Source organism: Sander lucioperca, chromosome 15, assembly GCF_008315115.2.
Source record: "Sander lucioperca isolate FBNREF2018 chromosome 15, SLUC_FBN_1.2, whole genome shotgun sequence".
Classification (NCBI taxonomy): Eukaryota; Metazoa; Chordata; class Actinopteri; order Perciformes; family Percidae; genus Sander; species Sander lucioperca.
The window spans coordinates 7,778,394-7,798,537 of NC_050187.1; the positions used below are offsets into that span (position 1 = coordinate 7,778,394).

Here is a 20,144-nt window from a genome sequence, read left to right on the forward strand (position 1 = left end):
CGTAGAGTCCTGTGTGAGGTATCGTTGAACTCAGCAGGGAGTTCCCCTTTCATTGGTGATGATTTGCGGTGTCTGAGTGCCGCGCAAATGCACGGTCGCAAGGAGCGGCGAACGCCGGTAACCCCGACGCGCGCAGAGGAGCGAGGGCCCGGCCATCGCTGCTTGCAGCTTTAATTAATAATTAGCTCCAATGGATCTTCAGAAAGGAGCAGACTTAGTAGCAATACTGCTATCTTTAGATAGCACAATTATCAAAACCTTACACTCAAGGAGCAAAACATTGGCCCAGATGTGCACCACTATCAGCACAATGTCTGCCTCACACTTTTTGCAAAACACTAATCACACTTGTAGTCATTAGACACAGAATAATATCCTGATGTCACTTCCTTGCAATTCCAAAGCAGTGACTGTCAAATGACCACACCTATGAGCCGATCTGTGAAACACAGCCATCAGGTACGCAAACACATAATTGCTTAATTGTAGACACACCAATCAGATTTAAGCACTATAAAAAAAAATGCAGCAGGTAAGTACTTAGTTTTCTGTACTGTATTTTCAGATTTTTTTCAGATTTTTTTTTTTTTTTGTACTGTAATTGTAACCTGTACTGGATACAGTATTTTATGTTTGTCTGTTGTTTGCTGAGCTAACAGTGTTATGCACACTACTGTAGTAGCATGGAAACTGGGACATGTTTTGTCGTGATTTTCCATGTTGACTGATTTGGGTATGTGGAGAGAAATACATTATATTTTCCTCAGTCTGCAGCATTGGTCTTGTGTTTGGTGAACGTATTGTATATTTGCACTTTCTCTGTGTACTTCATTTACAGTACTCTAATCACTGAGAAGTAGAATTTCTAAACGTGTTTTAGGTTAGCAACAGCCATGTGTAACTGGTTCAAACTGAATTGGTAACAAAATGTGTTTTTTATAAATTAGTGTAGTTGTGATCGTGTAGGTTTCTGTTCTCCTGTTTTGATTGTGTATGTTTCTGTTTTCCTGTTTTGATTGTGTATGTTTCTGTTTTCCTGTTTTGATTGTGTATGTTTCTGTTTTCCTGTTTTGATCGTGTATTATTCTGCTGATGGTGTGTTCTGTTTTTCCTGTTTTTATTGTGTATTATTCTGATTATTGTATATGTTAATGTTTTTTTTCGTTTTCTGTTTTATTTTGGCAGTCTGGTTTTCTGTCTTGTCTTGTCTTGCTTTACTTCCTGTTTTTTAGTTTTCCCGCCCATGTGACGGTCTAATGTGTTCCACCCGTTCCCCAGCCCTAGTGTCACCTGTCCCGTGTTTGCTCGTTACCTGGTGTATTTAGTCTTTGTGTTCCCCTTGTTTTGTGTCAGATCGTTGTAGTGTTTTCATGTGTCGGTTTCAGTCGGGTTCTATGCTGTCTTTTTGTCCTTGGATTTTCTTTCTTCTCAAGTTCCTGTTTTTTGATTACCTTTGTTTTTTGGATTCCCTGTTCTCTGGAATTAGTTTTTTGCCTTCTGCACTCCGGACTCCTTTTGTTGGTGTGTACTTTGTTTTTCTTTTGTAATAAATCCTTCAACTCTAACCACTCTCCAGCTCTAACCACTCTCGCCTGCTCTGGTCCTCAAATTCTCTGAGACGTAACAGTAGTGTTTCATTTTGCAAAGGGTCTGAGGTGTTCTGTTAATTGGGTGTGTGGTTCTGCTGATTGGGTGTATTTTTTTTTTGAAAAACCAGTCCCTGTTTTCAAAATAGTGCTTAAGCAATAGAAAAAAACTGTTTTACACCCTTGGACTGCACACATTCTGAATGTTTAGTGGTACACCACCATGCTTGGTTTTTTTCAGTATTTTGTGTGGTTGCGTGTGTGTGTGTGTGTGTGTGTGTGTGTGTGTGTGTGTGTGTGTCTGTGTGCGTGTGCGTGTGCGTGTGTGTGTGTGTGTGTGTGTGTGTGAGAGATGGTTTGGCAGTGAAGAGGAGGCAGCTGGCTGGATTGAACTTGGGTGCGACCCAGTCGCACTGCCAAAGGACAGATAGGAAGTGTGTGTAAGCACATACTCAATTGAGGTATGAGGAAAAGAGCGTCCTGGTCTGTATTTTATGTGTGTGTGTGTGTGTATTTTATGTGTGTGTGTGTGTGTGTGTGTGTGTGTGTGTAAGCACATACTCAATTGAGGTATGAGGATAAGAGCATGCTGGTCTGTATTTTGTGTGCGTCTGTGTGTGTGTGTGTGTGTGTGTGTGTGTGTGTGTGTGTGTGTGTGTGTGTGTGTTTTGGCAGGGCTAGTCACTGGGAGAATGTGTGCAGGGGAAGTTTTCTATCAGGGTTCAGCAGGGGGAAGTCTGCTCTGATGTTCCTTCCTGCTGGAGGAAAATGGACTAGATGGAGCCCCGGTATCTTGGGGAGACTACCAACTCCCATCAACATTAGTTCCATGTAGTCCTCATTGGGATAGTGTGTCTGCAATACTTGGCAATGTTGCTTTCAAAGATTATATGAGACAAACAACTGAGGCCATAGGTCACAGCAGGGGTAATACCCGAAATTCTCCAATAATAGCTGGGGCATTCATTTATCTCAACCTAAAGAGACACCAGACATTCATTTGAGATGTATTATTAGACTGGAAAAGTCCAGACTATATGACGAAAATTCCTGTTAAAATGTTTGTCAGTTAAAAATTGACACTGGAGCTTTTTGGTATCTTTCTGTGGCAATAATAGCTCAAGTTGAAGATTTCAAACAAAATGAGGTTGTTCTTGACGTTGAGGCACTACAAATGTTAAAGTGGCAGTGGAAGCATAAATAGTGAGACAACTGAAGTGGCAGTTAAGATAGAAATGGTGAAAGAAGTTGAAGTTTCAGTCTATGTGGAACTGGTACGTGAAACTAGGCTTGGGCGGGTGTAGAAAGTTGGAAACTGGTTTTATTAAAAGTGTTCTAAACGATGTTGGGTGATGGCACTTCTTGTTGACGTTCAAAGTATTTTCAAACAAAACGAGGCTAGCTCACCCCTCCCTCCTCCCGTCCCCTCTCCCTCGTGCTTCCGCACACTTGTGATGAAGAAATCCTTCTTGTCGGTTATTGGCTGGAACGCTGGAAGACTGTTGTTTGGTGGTGCAGGTTGGCACAGTTTGTTTTTGTTGGCGTTTGTGGAGCCTGGGCTGTCTACACAGACCGTGTTTTTTTACAGTGTGTTCAGGGGACAGGCAGCTCACGGATAGTAAGGAGATGTTTGCTGTATGTGACAAAAAATGTTGTAGCCTAAAAAAATGCGTGACATCGCTTAGACCACCTTTAAGCTAAACAGCAGACTCGACCGGTATACCAAATTTTACCACTAAGTGTTGCACTTGTCTGAGCCACTCCCGAGTGAGACGAGTTGGGTATGGCTGGAGACCTCCCGGCTGGTGCCGTCCCAGAGCTTTGCCTTTTCTAAATAAAAGCTTGCATCTGGTCTGCTATGTTTTCGTACGGTGTTTTGGATGTTTTTGAACTAAACAGAATGGCAATCATGCTAATGAATACAATTATTTTTTCAGCAGATGTCTTAGTTACAACACAATGGAGCTAGCTAAGCAGTTTTGTTTTTATATGTGCGGGCGGGATTTATTCAGTTTGGGAAATCCCACGGTCTCTACAAAGCTATAGCTCAAATTGGCTGGCTGACTAAACAGGGAGGTACTAGAAATCCTGTCTGTTGTTTTGTTTTTTTTGTATTTCAAGAGCGAATTGCTCCACACTATGAATACAGATTGATTATCACTTATTTTGTTAATAACCGTTGTTGTATAATGTATTGGCCTTATCTAAATTTTAGATATCAGATCCTTCTAATGGAAGGCATGAAAACCTTTTTATTGGAGCCTACTCTTCTCTGGTCTCATATGTTAAAAAGTATTAATTTTAGTATTATATGGGTAGCTTCATTGTTGAGCTATATTTTTTCATTTGGCATACCTTTTTATGTTACGCTTGTCCTTTTTTGTACTGTTATGAATTTGAATGAAAAAAAATGTAAAGTCATCGCAGGTTTCATCAAATAAACAACAAACGTTAACATCAGGGAGACAACATTAACATCCACAAATCTGCCAACTATAGGCTATGTATGGCTATTGTTAATTTAAGAGTTTAAACGGCGTTCAATTAATTGCATCATGCTCACTAACTTAAATGTGACTTCATTTAGAAAATAGAGATTTCGTATTCTGAACATCTGAATTTACCATTGGATATGCCCAGGCATGAGAGGGGAGCAAGAGACGGGAGGTCTCCAGGCTGCAGCCATACACTCTTGAGTGAGACTGATGAGAAAGTCTGTAATGATAGTGCAGCGATTCCAGACCACATGATGGTGGTAAATGCGTCTCTAAGCAATGCCTTTTTTCCTGCGGTGAGGTTATACTAACTCGATTTGGTCTCTTTACACTTTGCCTAATCTTTTTCAGCTCACCTTTCATATTTCCATATTGGCAGCACAGTTGTCTGTGAGACTAACTCTGTCATACATCGCTCATGACCCAAAAAACACATGAACTTTTTGCAAACAAACACGTGCTCCGTTGAAATGTGTTCTCCTTCATGGCGCCTCTCACCATGGTCAACCCGTTTTCATTCCCAACTTGTCAAATACTGATGCTTGGTCAGTGGCCCTTAGTGTCAGATAGAGATGCATAAGGCCCCCATTAGCATCTGTATGGGACGCACCGGGCAGAGAAGCAGCTCAGCGCTGTAAGATGACGTAATATGAACAATAAGGAGGCAGGTTGATGGTGGATGGGTCAAACAACACAGGACTTTCACCCTGTTCTTGTCACTCAAACATTTGTTAGATCTTTCTCTAACCCTAACTAAGTAATTTTACCTGCACGTTGAAAATTGACGCCAAGGGTCCTGACCAAGCTTCAGTATTTGACGAGTTGGGAGTGAGAGTGTGTTGGCACGGTAGTAAATTGCTGTCAGACACTAGCGGCTCAGTTAGTCCATTATAAATTGTGATATGGTATTAATTTCTTAAAAATCAAAAGAGGTCAAAGAATGAAGAAACACAGAAGGTTTATTTTACTCTATTTTTCACTTCAACGTTCAGTTTGTTTGTCCACCAATTGCAAGTTACAGGGTTAATTTGTCATTTCAACACAGGGCTGCACAATGAAAGGTCAGTTGTAGCCCCTTCACACAATACACACATAGAAGACGTGTATATATATATATATATATATATAAATTAATTAATATTAAACAATGTACAAATGTCCTTCTAGGTATGTATGTATATAAATACATACATACCTAGAAGGACGATGGGAATGAGGGTAGTACAAAGGGTAGTGGTTTGGTAATGTACCAAACCAGCATTACAGAAACTTCCATGTCATTAATTTATGGTGGGGTACGGATGAGGAGGTGAGTTGAGGAGTCTCACAGCCTGAGGATGGATGCTGCTCCGTAGTCTGGTGGTAGGACAGCAGGTACTTCCAGCTCTTCCAGCCGGTAGTAGGGTTAAAAAGCTGTAGCTGGGTGAGGTTCTTCTTTAAGTATCCTTTGGGTTCTGCAGGCACCTCACCGATAGCACTGATGCTTGCTACACCAATGATGTTCTAGGCGGAAACCACATGCCGATTTTGCTTTCTTAAGTTTCTTTAAGAAACACATTGGTTTAAAGAAATGCCAATAAACCAGAGCATGTTTTTCTCCCATCCAGGAATGCTGTGTGGACTAGTCAGACCTTCCTCCGCAGCGCTGTGGAGGAAGGTCTGACAATACGAGATTATTTATAGTGTAACTAGCCAGGCTTCTCGGTGCTCTGTCCGTCAGTTGCTCTCCTTAGTGTTCACGTTGGTACCTCCAAAGTCCCCCCACCACACCTGAGTGGGGGCAGCAGACTTCACCCCCAGCAGCTTAGCACCCCTGCTTTACTGTGATGTAAGAGACAGTATATCTTCTATTTTAAGATGATCATTAGGGCCCGAGCGCCGACAGCGGTGAAAGCCCTTTTGAAACTGAAGGAATTATTATTATTAGGGCCCGAGCGCCGACAGCGGCGAAGGCCCTATTGAAACTGAAGGAATTATTATTATTCTTTTTCCCGGCAAATGAATTGGCTTTTTGAGGGGCTTAACATATTCAAAAACTCACCAAATTTGGCGGTCGCATCAAGTCTGGTGAAAATTTACGTATTTTAAGTGTTTCAGGAATAGGCGCGCAAAAATGGCTCGCTAGCGCCCCCTACAATGTTAAAGAAATTTAGCCCCTACAGTGCGTTTAACGTAGACTCACGAAACTTGGTACACATGTGTATCATGTCAAGATGTACAAAAAACGTCATTGAAGCCATACCCTAAACCCAACAGGAAGTCCGCCATTTTGATTTCAAAGTTCGAAATTAGTGCGATTTTGGCCATTTCCACATGTCGTACTTTAACAAACTCCTCCTAAAGATTTCATCCGATCAACTTCAAATTCGGTCTGTGCCATCTTAAGACGTTAAAGATGAAAAGTTGTTAAAAGAAAAACTTTTCGTCATAGGGCATGGGCGTGGCCGTGGTGGGGCGGCCATTTTGTGCGTTTCGCCGCCGAAACAGGAAGTGGGTGTAACTCGAGTGTACATTGTCCGATTGGCTCGAAACTTTTCAGGATTCATAAGAGTCCAACCCTGAGGACAAATAAAGGCCGATATTGACTCAAAGTCATAGCGCCCCCTAGTGGCAACAGGAAGTAGGCCTAAAAGTCAAGGTGCTATACTTTAACGAACTCCTCCTAGAGATTTCATCCGATGTACTTCAAACTTGGTCTCTATCATCCCAACACCTTAAAGATGAAAAGTTATTAAAAGAAAAACTTTTCGTCTGACGGTGTGGGCGTGGCGTGGCGGCCATTTTGAGTGTTGAGCGATGAACAAATAAATTGTTGTAACTTGAGTGTACGCTGTCGTATCTGCCCGAAAATTCTCACGATTGACAAGGGTCCAGGCCTCAGGACACCTACAGGCCATATTTGACTTTTGGTCATAGCGCATAACCCTGGCAACAGGAAATGCGCCTTATATGACAAACATCATCCGATTTACATGAAACTTAGAATGTGTGGTCTACATGTGATAATGAGCCGGCCCCTATAATGTAACCACGCCCATTTACTCAGGCCACGCCCCCTTTCATAACATTTGTACCGTTTAAGGTAGTCTTGTGTGAGGTGTCATTGAACTCAGCAGAGAGTTGCTTCTTCATTGGTGATGGTTTGGCCCGCCCCCTATGCTTAAGCCACGCCCCCTTTCATGAATGCTGATCCATCTAAGGTAGAGTCTTGTGTGAGGTGTCATTGAACTCAGCAGAGTTCCTTCTTCATTGGTGATTGTTTGGCCCGCCCCCTATGCTTAAGCCACGCCCCCTTTCATAACATTTGAACCGTTTAAGGTAGGGTCTTGTGTGAGGTGTCATTGAACTCAGCAGAGTTGCTTCTTCATTGGTGATGTTTGGCCCGCCCCCTATGCTTAAGCCACACCCCCTTTCATAACATTTGAACGATTTAAGGTTGACCATTGTGTGAGGTATCAATGAAATCAGCAGAGAGTTCCTTCTTCATTGGTGATGGTTTGGCCCGCCCTCTATGCTTAAGCCACGCCCTCTTTCATAACATTTGAACCATCTAAGGTAGAGTCTTGTGTGAGGTATCATTGAACGCAGCAGGGAGTTCCCTTTTCATTGGTGACGATTTGCGGTGTCTGAGTGCCGTGCAAATGCACGGTCGCAAGGAGCGGCGACCGCCGGTGACCCCGAAGCGCGCAGAGGAGCGAGGGCCCGTCCATCGCTGCTTGCAGCTTTAATTATTATTATTATTCTTTTTCCCGGCAAATTAATTGGCTTTTTGAGGGGCTTAACATATTCAAAAACTCACCAAATTTGGCGGTCGCATCAAGTCTGGTGAAAACTTGTGGCCGTGGCGGTGCGGCCATTTTGTGTGTTTCGCCACCAAAACAGGAAGTGCCTGTAACTTGAGTGTACATTGTCCAATTCGCTCGAAACTTTCCAGGATTCATAAGAGTCCAACCCTGAGGACAAATAAAGGCCGATATTTACTTAAAGTCATAGCGCCCCCTAGTGGCAACAGGAAGTAGGCCTAAAAGTCAAGGTGCTATACTTTAACGAACTCCTCCTAGAGATTTCATCCGATGGACTTCAAACTTGGTCTGTATCATCCCAACACCTTAAAGATGAAAAGTTATTAAAAGAAAAACTTTTCGTCTGACGGTGTGGGCGTGGCGTGGCGGCCATTTTGAGTGTTGAGCGATGAACAAATAAATTGTTGTAACTTGAGTGTACATTGTCGTCTCTAACCGAACATTCTCAAGATTGACAAGGGTCCAGGCCTGAGGACATCTACAGGCCATATTTGACTTTTGGTCATAGCGCCCCCCGCTGGCAACAGGAAATGCGCCTTATATGACAAACATCATCCGATTTACATGAAACTTAGAATGTGTGGTCTACATGTGATAATGAGCCGGCCCCTATAATATAACCACGCCCACTTACTCAGGCCACGCCCCCTTTCATAACATTTGTACCGTTTAAGGTAGAGTCTTGTGTGAGGTGTCATTGAACTCAGCAGAGTTCCTTCTTCATTGGTGATCGTTTGGCCCGCCCCCTATGCTTAAGCCACGCCCCCTTTCATAAAATTTACACCGTTTAAGGTATACCCTTGTGTGAGGTATCATTGAACTCAGCAGAGAGTTCCTTATTCATTGGTGATTGTTTGGCCCACCCCTCTGTGCTTAGCCATGCCCCCTTTCATACATGGTGACCCGTTTATGGTAGAGTCTTATGTGAGGTATCAATGAACTCAGCAGAGACTTCCTTTTTTATTGGTAAAGGTTTGCGACCGCCGGTAGTCCCGACGCGCGCAGAGGAGCGAGGGCCCGTCCATCGCTGCTTGCAGCTTTAATTTTGCTTTATTCTTTGTAATAATCAAAAAGCAAATGCAGAGGAACACACTATAGGATCAAATAAGGCCATATTATTTACTTATATTTACGTATTTATATAATTTCACTTAAAGTACTCATATTATGTTCATTTTCAGGTTCATAATTGTATTTAGAGGTTGTACCAGAATAGGTTGATGTGGTTTAATTTTCAGAAAACCCCATATATTGTACTGCACATTGCTGCAGCTCCTCTTTTCACCCTGTGTGTTGAGCTCTCTGTTTTAGCTACAGAGTGAGACATCTCAATTCTGTTCCATCTTTGTTGGGAGTTGCACATGTGCGGTAAGTACTGCTAGCTTGTCAGTTGCAGAGCATGAGGGAGTGCCCTGACAGTACCTAGGTAAGGACTACTAGCCAGTCAGAAGCAGAGTATGAGGGAGTGCCATGCTAGCAGTTAGGCGAGCATTATAACGTGTGTTACAAAGTGACCACGTTTGTCTCTGAAGTAAAGGCTGGACTACAATAGAGCTGTTTGGAGCAGTTTGTGAACAGTGTTTTCTGTTGGAGATGGTAAGTCCCTTTGGGGTGGACTTTAGGCTTTTTCACTTTGTAAATTACATGCACAAAAAGATATATAACACAATAAAGGAAAGGGGAAAAGCCAAAAAGCAAAATATGAGCACTTTAAGTCACATAAAGCTGAAGTGCAACTTCTCATTTTAAATGTTATTCTGGTGTAACAAGAACATTCTGGACTGCCAATGGATAATGTAACAAAGAACAGCAACACAGGTTTCATTAAAAAATTTTTGCTATTCTTGAACTAATTCCTTGTCCTAAAGAATCCAGAGTATAAAGTGCGCACTGACATTGTGTCTGTGGCCAAAATGAAAATGATTGATACCTGATGATAAATGTATATGACACAGCCAGGTGTATACCAGGCGACCAATGTCAACGCCCGTTCTAAATCCATTATGAATTAAACCAACATCTGTTTTCTAAACAAGCGTGCTTCATCTATGGTTTTGTTTGAAGGAGGAAGTTACTTTAGAAAAAAAGCATATAGCGCTGAACTCTGTCGAGACCAACTAGAATATTTGGCGAGTCTAAGACAAGTCCGTGACAGTAGAAAAACGTCTTGAGTACTACAGCCCTGGCTGCTTTGGTGATACATATGTCCCTGTGCGGCCCGACGCAGTTCACTCACACACACACAAACACACACGCATACACACACGCACACACACAGCACTTCTGCTGTCTGATCACTCCGGTATTACACATGATGTTTAAAGAGACCCATGGTGATAGAACAGGACCTGACCCGGACCTGACTGACCCCATATACTGTTGATCCAGACCCGTACAGGTCCCGAGTTGGGTCTCTGGTGCTAGGGTTGGCTGGACATGCTGCTTCATTAGTGAAAGTTATCTCAAAGGAGGAAAGTGCTTGGTGGCAGACAGCAAATGTACACATGAACATGTAGTGATAGATGCAAGGCTGGTGTGAAGTGTGGCTATATTTTGCTGCTTGTTTGCTCTTACATAAATGGATTGACATCATTCAACCGTTTTCTGACTCTTATTGGCAAACTATCACAGTATGCTAGAACTTTGCCTGAAGTTTACGTGTGAAGTCTGATTGTATATATGATCGACAGAATATACTATAATACTTCCAGCTTAATGTAGGCATAGCAACAGGTCAACACTTACCCACACAGCCTTGGCCATCCAGGGACTCGTGGTAGCCCTGGTCACAGAGGCATTGGAAGGAGCCCAGTCTGTTCTCACAGTAGCCATGAGGGCCACACAGCGTCTCATTGAGCCCACACTCATCAATATCTGGACAACACACAAACAAAGCCAAAAGTGTCACAAGCTTTTTCCTTGATTGGTTTTTAATTTTCTCTGTGATTTGTTCCATCCTTTCCAACACTTTGTTTCTTATTTTATTGTAGATGTTTTCATTGTATGAACATCTGCTTACATAAAGAGATAAATGCTAATTGTTTGCAGATTGAAACTCACATACACACACGTTTAGCAATACACACCACGTCTCCTGTGTTTTCCTATATTTCCTTTCAAACAGAGTAAGGATGTGACATGGAAGGTGAAAATTGAATTCAGTGTATTAAACAGAATACTTCTGCAATTGAAGCAGCTGGATTTTAATTGAACTGGTTTCATAAACACACACACACACACACACACACACACACACACATTCTCAGCCCCCTGCATAAATCAGGCAGAGAGCAACAAATATCCCTCCTTGTCTAGACAGCCAGCTCAAAGGCTTCCGTCTTTTTCTTTTCCCTCAGTTTTTTTCTAAAGCAGGAAATGGCCTTAAAACAGCTCTGGCACAGGAGCCAAGGAAATAAGAGCAACATCTATATGTGAAAAACCTTGAGGATTTATTTTGTGTCTTATACATGGAGGGAAAAACATAAGGATGCAGGCAGTGACAAAGGAAAACGTGATGGAAGTAACCGGAATGAACTCCTATATGGCTGTACATTTTGAAATCATAGGCTATGTAAATAGATACTTTAATATTGCTTTTCATAACATCAACATGCAAACTTTTCTTCAGTGTTGATATTGAAGCAGCACTTATCTAATATACAATGTAAAAGTACTTGTATGTTGAAACTATATCACTAGCAGTAGCTAAGTCCTTCAAGCTGAGATAAATGAGGCAAAGAAGTCTTCATGTAGAGAGCATACAAATAACTCATATTTAACTAGCAGTATACAGTACCTCTAGGTAATAACAATAAGGTAGTAAGGAAGACCTCCTACAACCAAGATATTCGTAGTATCTGACATGAGCCAAGGGACCACACAGAGTACTATAAAGTTGGCAATGCTAAATGGAGCATCTAAACATGTCTTAGGGTCGGGTAATACCAAGAAAAGAGTTGGTTCAAACGACATGTTGTCCGAGCATGTCAGCAGTCTTTTCGGGGTTTGTTCCTGTTCTTAATGGCCCACTGGAAGGCAAAGTCAAATGCCAGCATTCATGGAGAGCTTCACACTGACTTCATCCTGGCTCACTACTCAGAGCAAGTGTGCACTTACTCTCAGACTTCCAAAGGAACATTTTGAAGGATCTCTTGATAGGTAAGACTGGCAATATTCTACATTGTCTTATTGTCAATAAATCCCTTAAAAAGATCAAAACCCAAAATGTATTTTATATATTAATACTATGTGTATCCAAATCCTGTGTGTGTGTGTGTGTGTGTGTGTGTGTGTGTGTGTGTCTTACCATCACAGGAGGGTGTGTCAAGGTTTGCAGTGAATCCCCTCTCACACACACACAGATAGGATCCGTCTGTGTTGAGACACTCGCCGTGGGGGGAACAGAGCTCTGCTTCATCCACACACTCATCAACATCTGGGAGAACACAAAACAGAAACCACTGAGGGGGGGTGGTGGTGTGTGTGTGTGTGTGTGTATGTGTGCGTGCTTGTGTATGCGTATGTGTGTGTGTGTGTGTGTGTGTGTGTGTGTGTAACTGTGTGTGTGCATGTGTGTGTGTGTGTGTGTGTGTGTGTGTGTGTGTGTGTGTGCGCGTGTGTGTGTGTGTGTGCACGTGTGTGTGTGTGTGTGTGCGTGTACCTGTGCAGCGGGTGCCATTGATCTGCCGGTACCCCCGAGGGCAGCTGCAGCTGTATGAGCCCATGTTGTTGACACACTGGCCCATGGCCTCACAGGGCCCGGGCTCCTCTACACACTCATCCACATCTAGAACATACACAGCAGTCTTATTAGTTTCAGGTTCAAACTGTTATTTAGAGAGATATATTCATTCTTTAACTTTCCTTATACAATCAGAAAGTATGTTTTGATCATGTCGACAAAAAGTTACTGGTAGCACCAGTAATGTAAAGGTATTCATGGGTAGATTTGAGCTTGACTACATAGATTAAAAAAGTATTAATTGTGTGCAAGTGGAACATGGATTAATTTTTTCTTTTGGGGTTGTTGGTAACACTTTACAATAAGGGTATGTTAATTAGCATTAGTTAATGCATTAATAAGCATTAACTAACAGTTATTAAGAGTTGAATAAATTATCTAATAAACATTTATTAACAATGCTCATGTTAACTAAGGTATTAATTGATGCATTATTTACCATTAGTTGATGCCTTAACTAACTGTTAATCACAGTTAACTAAGGTGTCTATTTTACCATTAGTTAATGCAATAATAAGAATTGACTAACTATTAAAAAAAGTTAATTAAGGTGTCAATTATATCATTAGTAAATGCAATGATAAGCCTTGACTAACTGTTAATAACAGTTAACTATGGTGTCTATTTTACTATCAGCTAATGCAGTAACAAGCCTTGACTAACTTTTAATCACAGTTAACTAAGGTGTCTATTTTACCATTGGTCAATGCAGTAACAAGCCTTGACTAACTATTAATAACAGTTAACTAAGGTGTATATTTTAACATTAGGTAATGTACTAAAAAGCCTAAACTGTAAATAAAAGCTAACTAAAGTGTCTATGTAAACCCTTAGTTGATGTTGACTGAATAAGCATTACTAAACCATCACTAAACAGTTATTAATGCTCTTTGGTAGACTTATTGTAATGTTGAGAACGTATGCACCTTAACTAACATTTAATTAATGTTAAACAATACTGAATAAGCCTTACTAAACCATAAGTAAACAGTTATTAATGCTCTTTGGTAGACTTATTGTAAAGTTAAGAACATATGCACCTTAACATACACTTAATTAAGTATTTATCAATACTGAACAAGCCTTACTAAACCATAACTAAACAGTTATTAATGCTCTTTGGTAGAATTATTGTAAAGTTGAGAACATATGCACCTTAACTAACACTTAATTAATGTGTAACAATACTGAATAACCATTACTAAACCATAAGTAAACAGTTATTAATGCTCTTTGGTAGACTTATTGTAAAATTGAGAACATATGCACCTTAACTAACATTTAATTAATGCATAACAATACTGAATAACCCTTAGTAAACCATCACTAAACAGTTATTAATGCTTTTTGGTAGACTTATTGTAAAGTAGAGAACATATGCACCTTAACTAACAATTAATTAATGTATAACAATACTGAATAAGCCTCACTAAACCATAACTAAACAGTTATTAATGCTATTTGGTAGACTTATTGTAAAGTAGTGAACATATGCACCATAACTAACACTTAATTACGTATTCAACAATACTGAACAAGCCTTACTAAACCATAACCTTACAGTTATTAATGCTCTTTGGTAGACTTATTGTATAGTTGAGAACATATGCACCTTAACTAACACTTAATCAATGTATAACAATACTGAATGAGACTTACTAAACCATAATTACACAGCTATGAATGCTCTTTGATAGACTCATTGTAAAGTTAAGAACATATGCACCTTAACTTACACTTTATGAATGCATAACAGTGCTGAATAAACATTACTAAACAATGATTCACAGTTTATTAATACTCTTTGTCTTAAACATTAGTGAAACACTGTCAATGTGAAATCAAATCTTCATGACAACCTTCTGTTATGCACACATATTCAAAATGTAAACAAGGTTTTCATTTGATTCTGAGTTTGACTCAGTCAGTTCTCATCTTTCTTTCCACTGAGACTCAGAGCTATAATAGTTTGAGTCCTGTATGGAGATTACACTGGATATTTTCCCGCTCTTGTCATCTTCACTGTCATGTCTTCTGGATAGTTTTCCTCTCTTGAAACCTAACAAACCAAGTGGGATATATCAATTTCTTTTAAATGCATGCAAAAGCTACGTATGCAAGGATTGATCGTTAACTAGATCACCGTCAAATCTTAACAAATGACAACAAAACTTGATAGGGCAGCCTTAATGGTACACACTCTACCTGGTGAGTGGTGAGCTACCTTGACGATCATGATTATCCATTATTTAGATAGTGTCCAGAATATTAATGCATTGATGCATCTGACAGCCAGCAATCACAGCATTCACATGTTTGTTTATATAAATCACAGTATACTATGAACCATAAATAATCATTATCATAGTGTAGCCTCCCCGGCTGAAAGATGGTATGGCTCTCTTTAACTAATGGTTCACCAAGACTTCATTTTTCCTTTGCAGTTTCAAACATGCCTTGAACACACTGCATCTAACCACTGTAAGAGCTGAGAAAACAAACAAAACTAAATACTTTTAGTTTACATATATCCATCTTTTTTATTTTAACCCCTTTTACACGTATATATTATTGTAAATGACCCTTTGAGTGCTTAAATTGAGTGTTACTTCCCATTCTTATTCACTTGTTTTTCAGAAATCAACCTTAATTATAATGAAATATTCAATTAAATATAAAATGGTTCTCCTTTGAACCTTCTGTCACATCCAATATACTGTAGTAATTGCATTTCTATCTCTGAAGTTACACCCTTTTATGTAAACAGGCTCATTAGCCTGGTAATATTAACTGCAGGCTAATATGTTGACATGCTATTTACTTACTCATCTCCAAGTCCGTAAAACTCTTAAACAGCATATCATAAAGTGACTCAAAATACAAACAATATTAGAGGAAACAATGACCAACCTTATCCCCTTATCAACGAGGTGCTAAACAAGTTAAACATAAAACTTTTTGCTTGTATGAGCTGCACACTTTGCCCGCTTGTGGGAACAACAATATATACTTCCGGTTTCGATCTTTTCAAAATAAAAACGCTAACACTGGAAACTGCTATATATTATTAAATGAGTGAAACGAAATAATATGTGGGTCACTTAGAGCTAGCTTGGCTGTTAGGTTAGCTCTAACATAAGTTAATCGCAGAAAAATCTGCCAGAGAACAGGAGGTGAGTCTCAAATCGCGCATTTCTGTACTTATACTAGCTATTTGAGTACACTCAATCTGTCACTCGTCGAAATGTGGTCAATGCAGTGCACTACAAGTACCTGGATGGTGCACTCATAACGGTCAAAAAGTTGAGTGTGGATCAACGGTCGCCATCTTGGCTACGTAGCGGAAGGGGCGGAGCTAACAAAAGGTGAAAAACTTTCGATAATGGTGGCCAAATACGCGACAGCGAGACCCACGGAGTATTACAAATGTAAGTTGAACATTAGTCTTTTGCTATACTTGTATAACATATAAGCCACCTGTTTATGTATATTTGGTTAATTTTGCAGTCGGTGATGATTTTTGTACTACGAATTATAACGTTAATTTGTACCGTAATTTGATGTGCTATCAAGCTAGCTTTAGCTAACCTTAGCTAGCTAACAGCAGCACAGTTAACCAAAGAGGTTACCGGTACGTCTATACTCTTTGGTTTAACCACTGGCAAATAAGTTATAACCTAGCTAATGTTACATGTGTTGTGGTATACGGTTGTTTGTTGTATTAAACTATCGTCCTCACTGACTTATATAATCGTTAGGAACACAGACGTGGCCGTCAATGCTGCCAAATTGAGGGAAGTCCTCCTCTGCTGGAAGGCGAACGACCTGGGGGAGGAGAGAGAGGATTTCCCTGCTGGCATTGTGGACAGAACGGTGCACAGTGGCCCGGGGCATAGCAAAGGCTGTGGCTAAACCACGATAAGAGGTACCGCTGGCTAGCCAAAAGAGGAAGACAAGGGCCTCGATGACGGGTCCCCAGCCATGGTTACACGCCGTGCCGAGGATGTACCGTTAAAGGACCCCCTGGAGAGTCTGAAGTCCACCATCAGATCACTTTCCCCATCAAAGTACAGGGCCAGCAATGAATAGAACAATGGGATATATTTAAATGTCTATTGGGTTGCCTCTGCTTTCACTCTTGTATTGTCACTGTAATTAATAGCTATTGCAATAAACACCCTTATATAAACATATAATATGACTATTTTCTATGTATGTTCTTTATGTCAGTTGGACACCATTTGAATTGCTCAGATTTTGCTAAAATAACAAAAAATGGTCATTTTGGGTTATTTTTTACAATGAAATAAGAGCAAAAGTATGAATATCATCATACTGGTAAGTCTACGGTTGCATAAAACAGAGGGCAAAAACAAGCAACAATAAAAACAATCACATTCATTTTGATGAACAAAGCAGAAATGTGTTTTTCACGAGTGACAACAGTGTTGGGAATGCTCTGCCTTGGGTACAATTCACAATTTCACAGAAGAAGAAGGAGGACTGAGATGTTGTGATCGTCATTTCCATACAGTACATAAGGCAGTGCGCGATTTGAGACAACACTACCCCGTCAAATTTTACGCACTATGCAAGTAAGTACGTAGTGTACAAAGTGCACTTCCGTTAGTACACTAACGGAAGTTTGAGACACACTAAGGGTCATTTTGGTTACCTAAAGCTGATACTCTGCCAAAGAAGGCATGGTGTATGCTTATCTTGTTTATCATCTGGCTGATAAAGGAACAAGGTTTGTCAGTGTTTACTCTAATATCGTTTGTATTGTCAGTCACTTCATGATATGCCTTTTAAGAGTTTTACGGACTTGGAGATAAGTATGTGCAAGTAAAGCTAGCATGTCAACATATTTTAGCCAGTTAATTACCAGGCTAATAAGCCTGTTTAGCTACATGAAACGGTGTAACTTGAGAGATAGAAATGCAATTACTACAGTATATTGGATGTGACAGAAGGTTCAAAGGAGAATCATTTTATATTTAATTTAATATTGTATTAGGCTTTTATTTAGGTTGATTTCTGCATAGAGAGTGAATAAACTACCCAACCATGAAGACCATCTTTCAGCCGGGGAGGCTACACTATGATAATGATTATTTATGGTCCATAGTATACTGTGATCTATACAAACAAACATTTGAATGCTGTGATTGCTGGCTGTCAGATGCATCAATGCATTAATATTCTGGACACTATCTAGATAATAGATAATCATGATCGTCAAGGTAGCTCACCACTCACTAGGTAGAGTGTGTACCATTAAGGCTGCCCTATCATGTTTTGTTGTCATTTGAGTGTACAATATGTGTAAAGATTTGACATTGATCTAGTGAACGATCAATTCTTGCATCGGTAGCTTTTGCATGCATTTAAAAGAAATTGATATATCCCACATGGTTTGTTGGAAAAGAGGAAAACTATCCAGAAGACATGACAGTGAAGATGACAAGAGCGGGAAAATATCCAGTGTAATCTCCCTACAGGACTTAAACGGTTATAGCTCTGAGTCTCAGTGGAAAGAAAGATGAGAACTGACTGAGTTAAAAACTAAGAATCAAATGAAAACCTTGTTTACATTTTGAATATGTGTGCATAACAGAAGGTTGTCATGAAGATTTGATTTCACATTGACAGTGTTTAACTAATGTTTAAAAGCTGTGTGAATGTTTAAGTCAAAGAGTATTAATAAACTATGAATCATTGCTTAGTAATGCTTATTCAGCATTCTTATGCATTTATCAAGTATAAGTTAAGGTGCACATTTTCTTAACTTTACAATAAATCTATCAAAGAGCATTCATAACTGTTTAGTTATGGTTTAGTAATGCTTATTCTGTTTTGTTATACATCAATTAAGTATTAGTTAAGGTGCATATGTTCTCAACTTTACAATAAGTCTACCAAAGAGCATTAATAACTGTTTAGTTATGGTTTAGTAAGGCTTATTCAGTCTTGTTAAATACTTAATTGAGTGTAAGTTAAGGTGCATATGTTCTCTACTTTACAATAAGTCTACCAAAGAGCATTAATAACTTTACAGTTATGGTTTAGTAAGGTTTATTCAGTATTGTTATACATTAATTAAGTGTTATTTAAGGTGCATATGTTCTCTACTTTACAATAAGTCTACCAAAGAGCATTAATAACTGTTTAGTTATGGTTTAGTAAGGCTTGTTCAGTATTGTTAAATACTAAATTAAGTGTTAGTTAAGGTGGATATGTTCTCTACTTTACAATGTCTACCAAAGAGCATTAATAACTGTTTAGTTATGTAAGGCTTAGTAAGGCTTGTTCAATATTGTTAAATACTTATAAATAATATAATAATATAATAATAAATAATAAAGTATGAGTTAAGGTGCATATGGTCTCTACTTTACAATAAGTCTACCAAAGAGCATTAATAACTGTTTAGTTATGGTTTAGTAAGGCTTGTTCAGTATTGTTAAATACAAAATTAAGTGTTAGTTAAGGTGCATATGTTCTCTACTTTACAATAAGTCTACCAAAGAGCATTAATAACTGTTTAGTTATGGTTTAGTAAGGCTTGTTCAGTATCAGAATCAGAATCAGAAAGGGCTTTATTGCCAAGTACGTTGCACATACGAGGAATTTGTCATGGTGTTGTTGGAGCATGTCACACATACAAATATAAGAAGGATAAAAAGAATATAAACAATATAAGTATAAACATATACACACAGTATGTATTAATAACGATAAAATAAATTTAAATAAATAGTAAAATAAGTTAAACAGTAGTAAAAAGGAACGCTACAGCAGAGTAGGTACAGTGGCATGAGGAGCCAGAGGTGGGGTGTGGAGAGAGTCAGGATGGATTCCGGGCCTTGTTTAGAAGGCTAGTGGCGGAGGGGAAAAAACTGTTTATGTGGCGTGAGGTTTTGGTCCTGATGGACCTCAGCCTCCTGCCAGAGGGGAGTGACTCAAAGAGCTTGTGTCCGGGGTGGGATGGGTCAGCCACAATCTTTCCAGCACGCTTCAGAGTCCTGGTGGCGTATAGGTCCTGGAGCGGCGGCAGATTGCAGCCAATCACCTTCTCAGCTGACCGAATGACACGCTGCAGCCTGCCCTTGTCCTTGGCAGTGGCAGCAGCGTACCAGATGGTGATAGAGGATGTGAGGATGGACTCAATGATGGCTGTGTAGAAGTGCACCATCATTGTCTTTGGCAGGTTGAATTTCTTCAGCTGTCGCAGGAAGTACATCCTCTGTTGTGCTTTCTTGACGAGGGAGCTGATGTTCAGCTCCCACTTGAGATCTTGGGAGATGGTAGTTCCCAGGAAGCGGAAAGACTCCACAGTGTCAATTTTGGAGCCACAGAGGGTGATGGGGGCAGGTGGGGCTGGGTTCTTTCTGAAGTCCACAACCATCTCCACTGTCTTTAGAGCATTGAGCTCTAGGTTGTTTTGCTTGCACCAGGTCACCAGGTGGTCAGCCTCCCACCTGTAGGCGAACTCGTCTCCATCAGAGATGAGTCCGAT

The 20,144-nt window shown here is 40.0% G+C and overlaps 1 protein-coding gene across 1 annotated transcript in view; it reads right to left on the reverse strand.

The window, feature by feature from the left end:
- LOC116064552 (latent-transforming growth factor beta-binding protein 1-like) overlaps positions 1–20,144 on the reverse strand; it is a 70,180-nt gene that overhangs the window by 26,262 nt on the left and 23,774 nt on the right. Inside the window, exons 9-11 of the mRNA XM_031319789.2 lie at positions 12,545–12,670; positions 12,191–12,319; positions 10,630–10,758 (exon numbers count right to left, since the gene is read on the reverse strand). Coding sequence (XP_031175649.1) covers positions 10,630–10,758; positions 12,191–12,319; positions 12,545–12,670 — 384 coding nt within the window. The remainder of the gene's footprint in view (positions 1–10,629; positions 10,759–12,190; positions 12,320–12,544; positions 12,671–20,144) is intronic.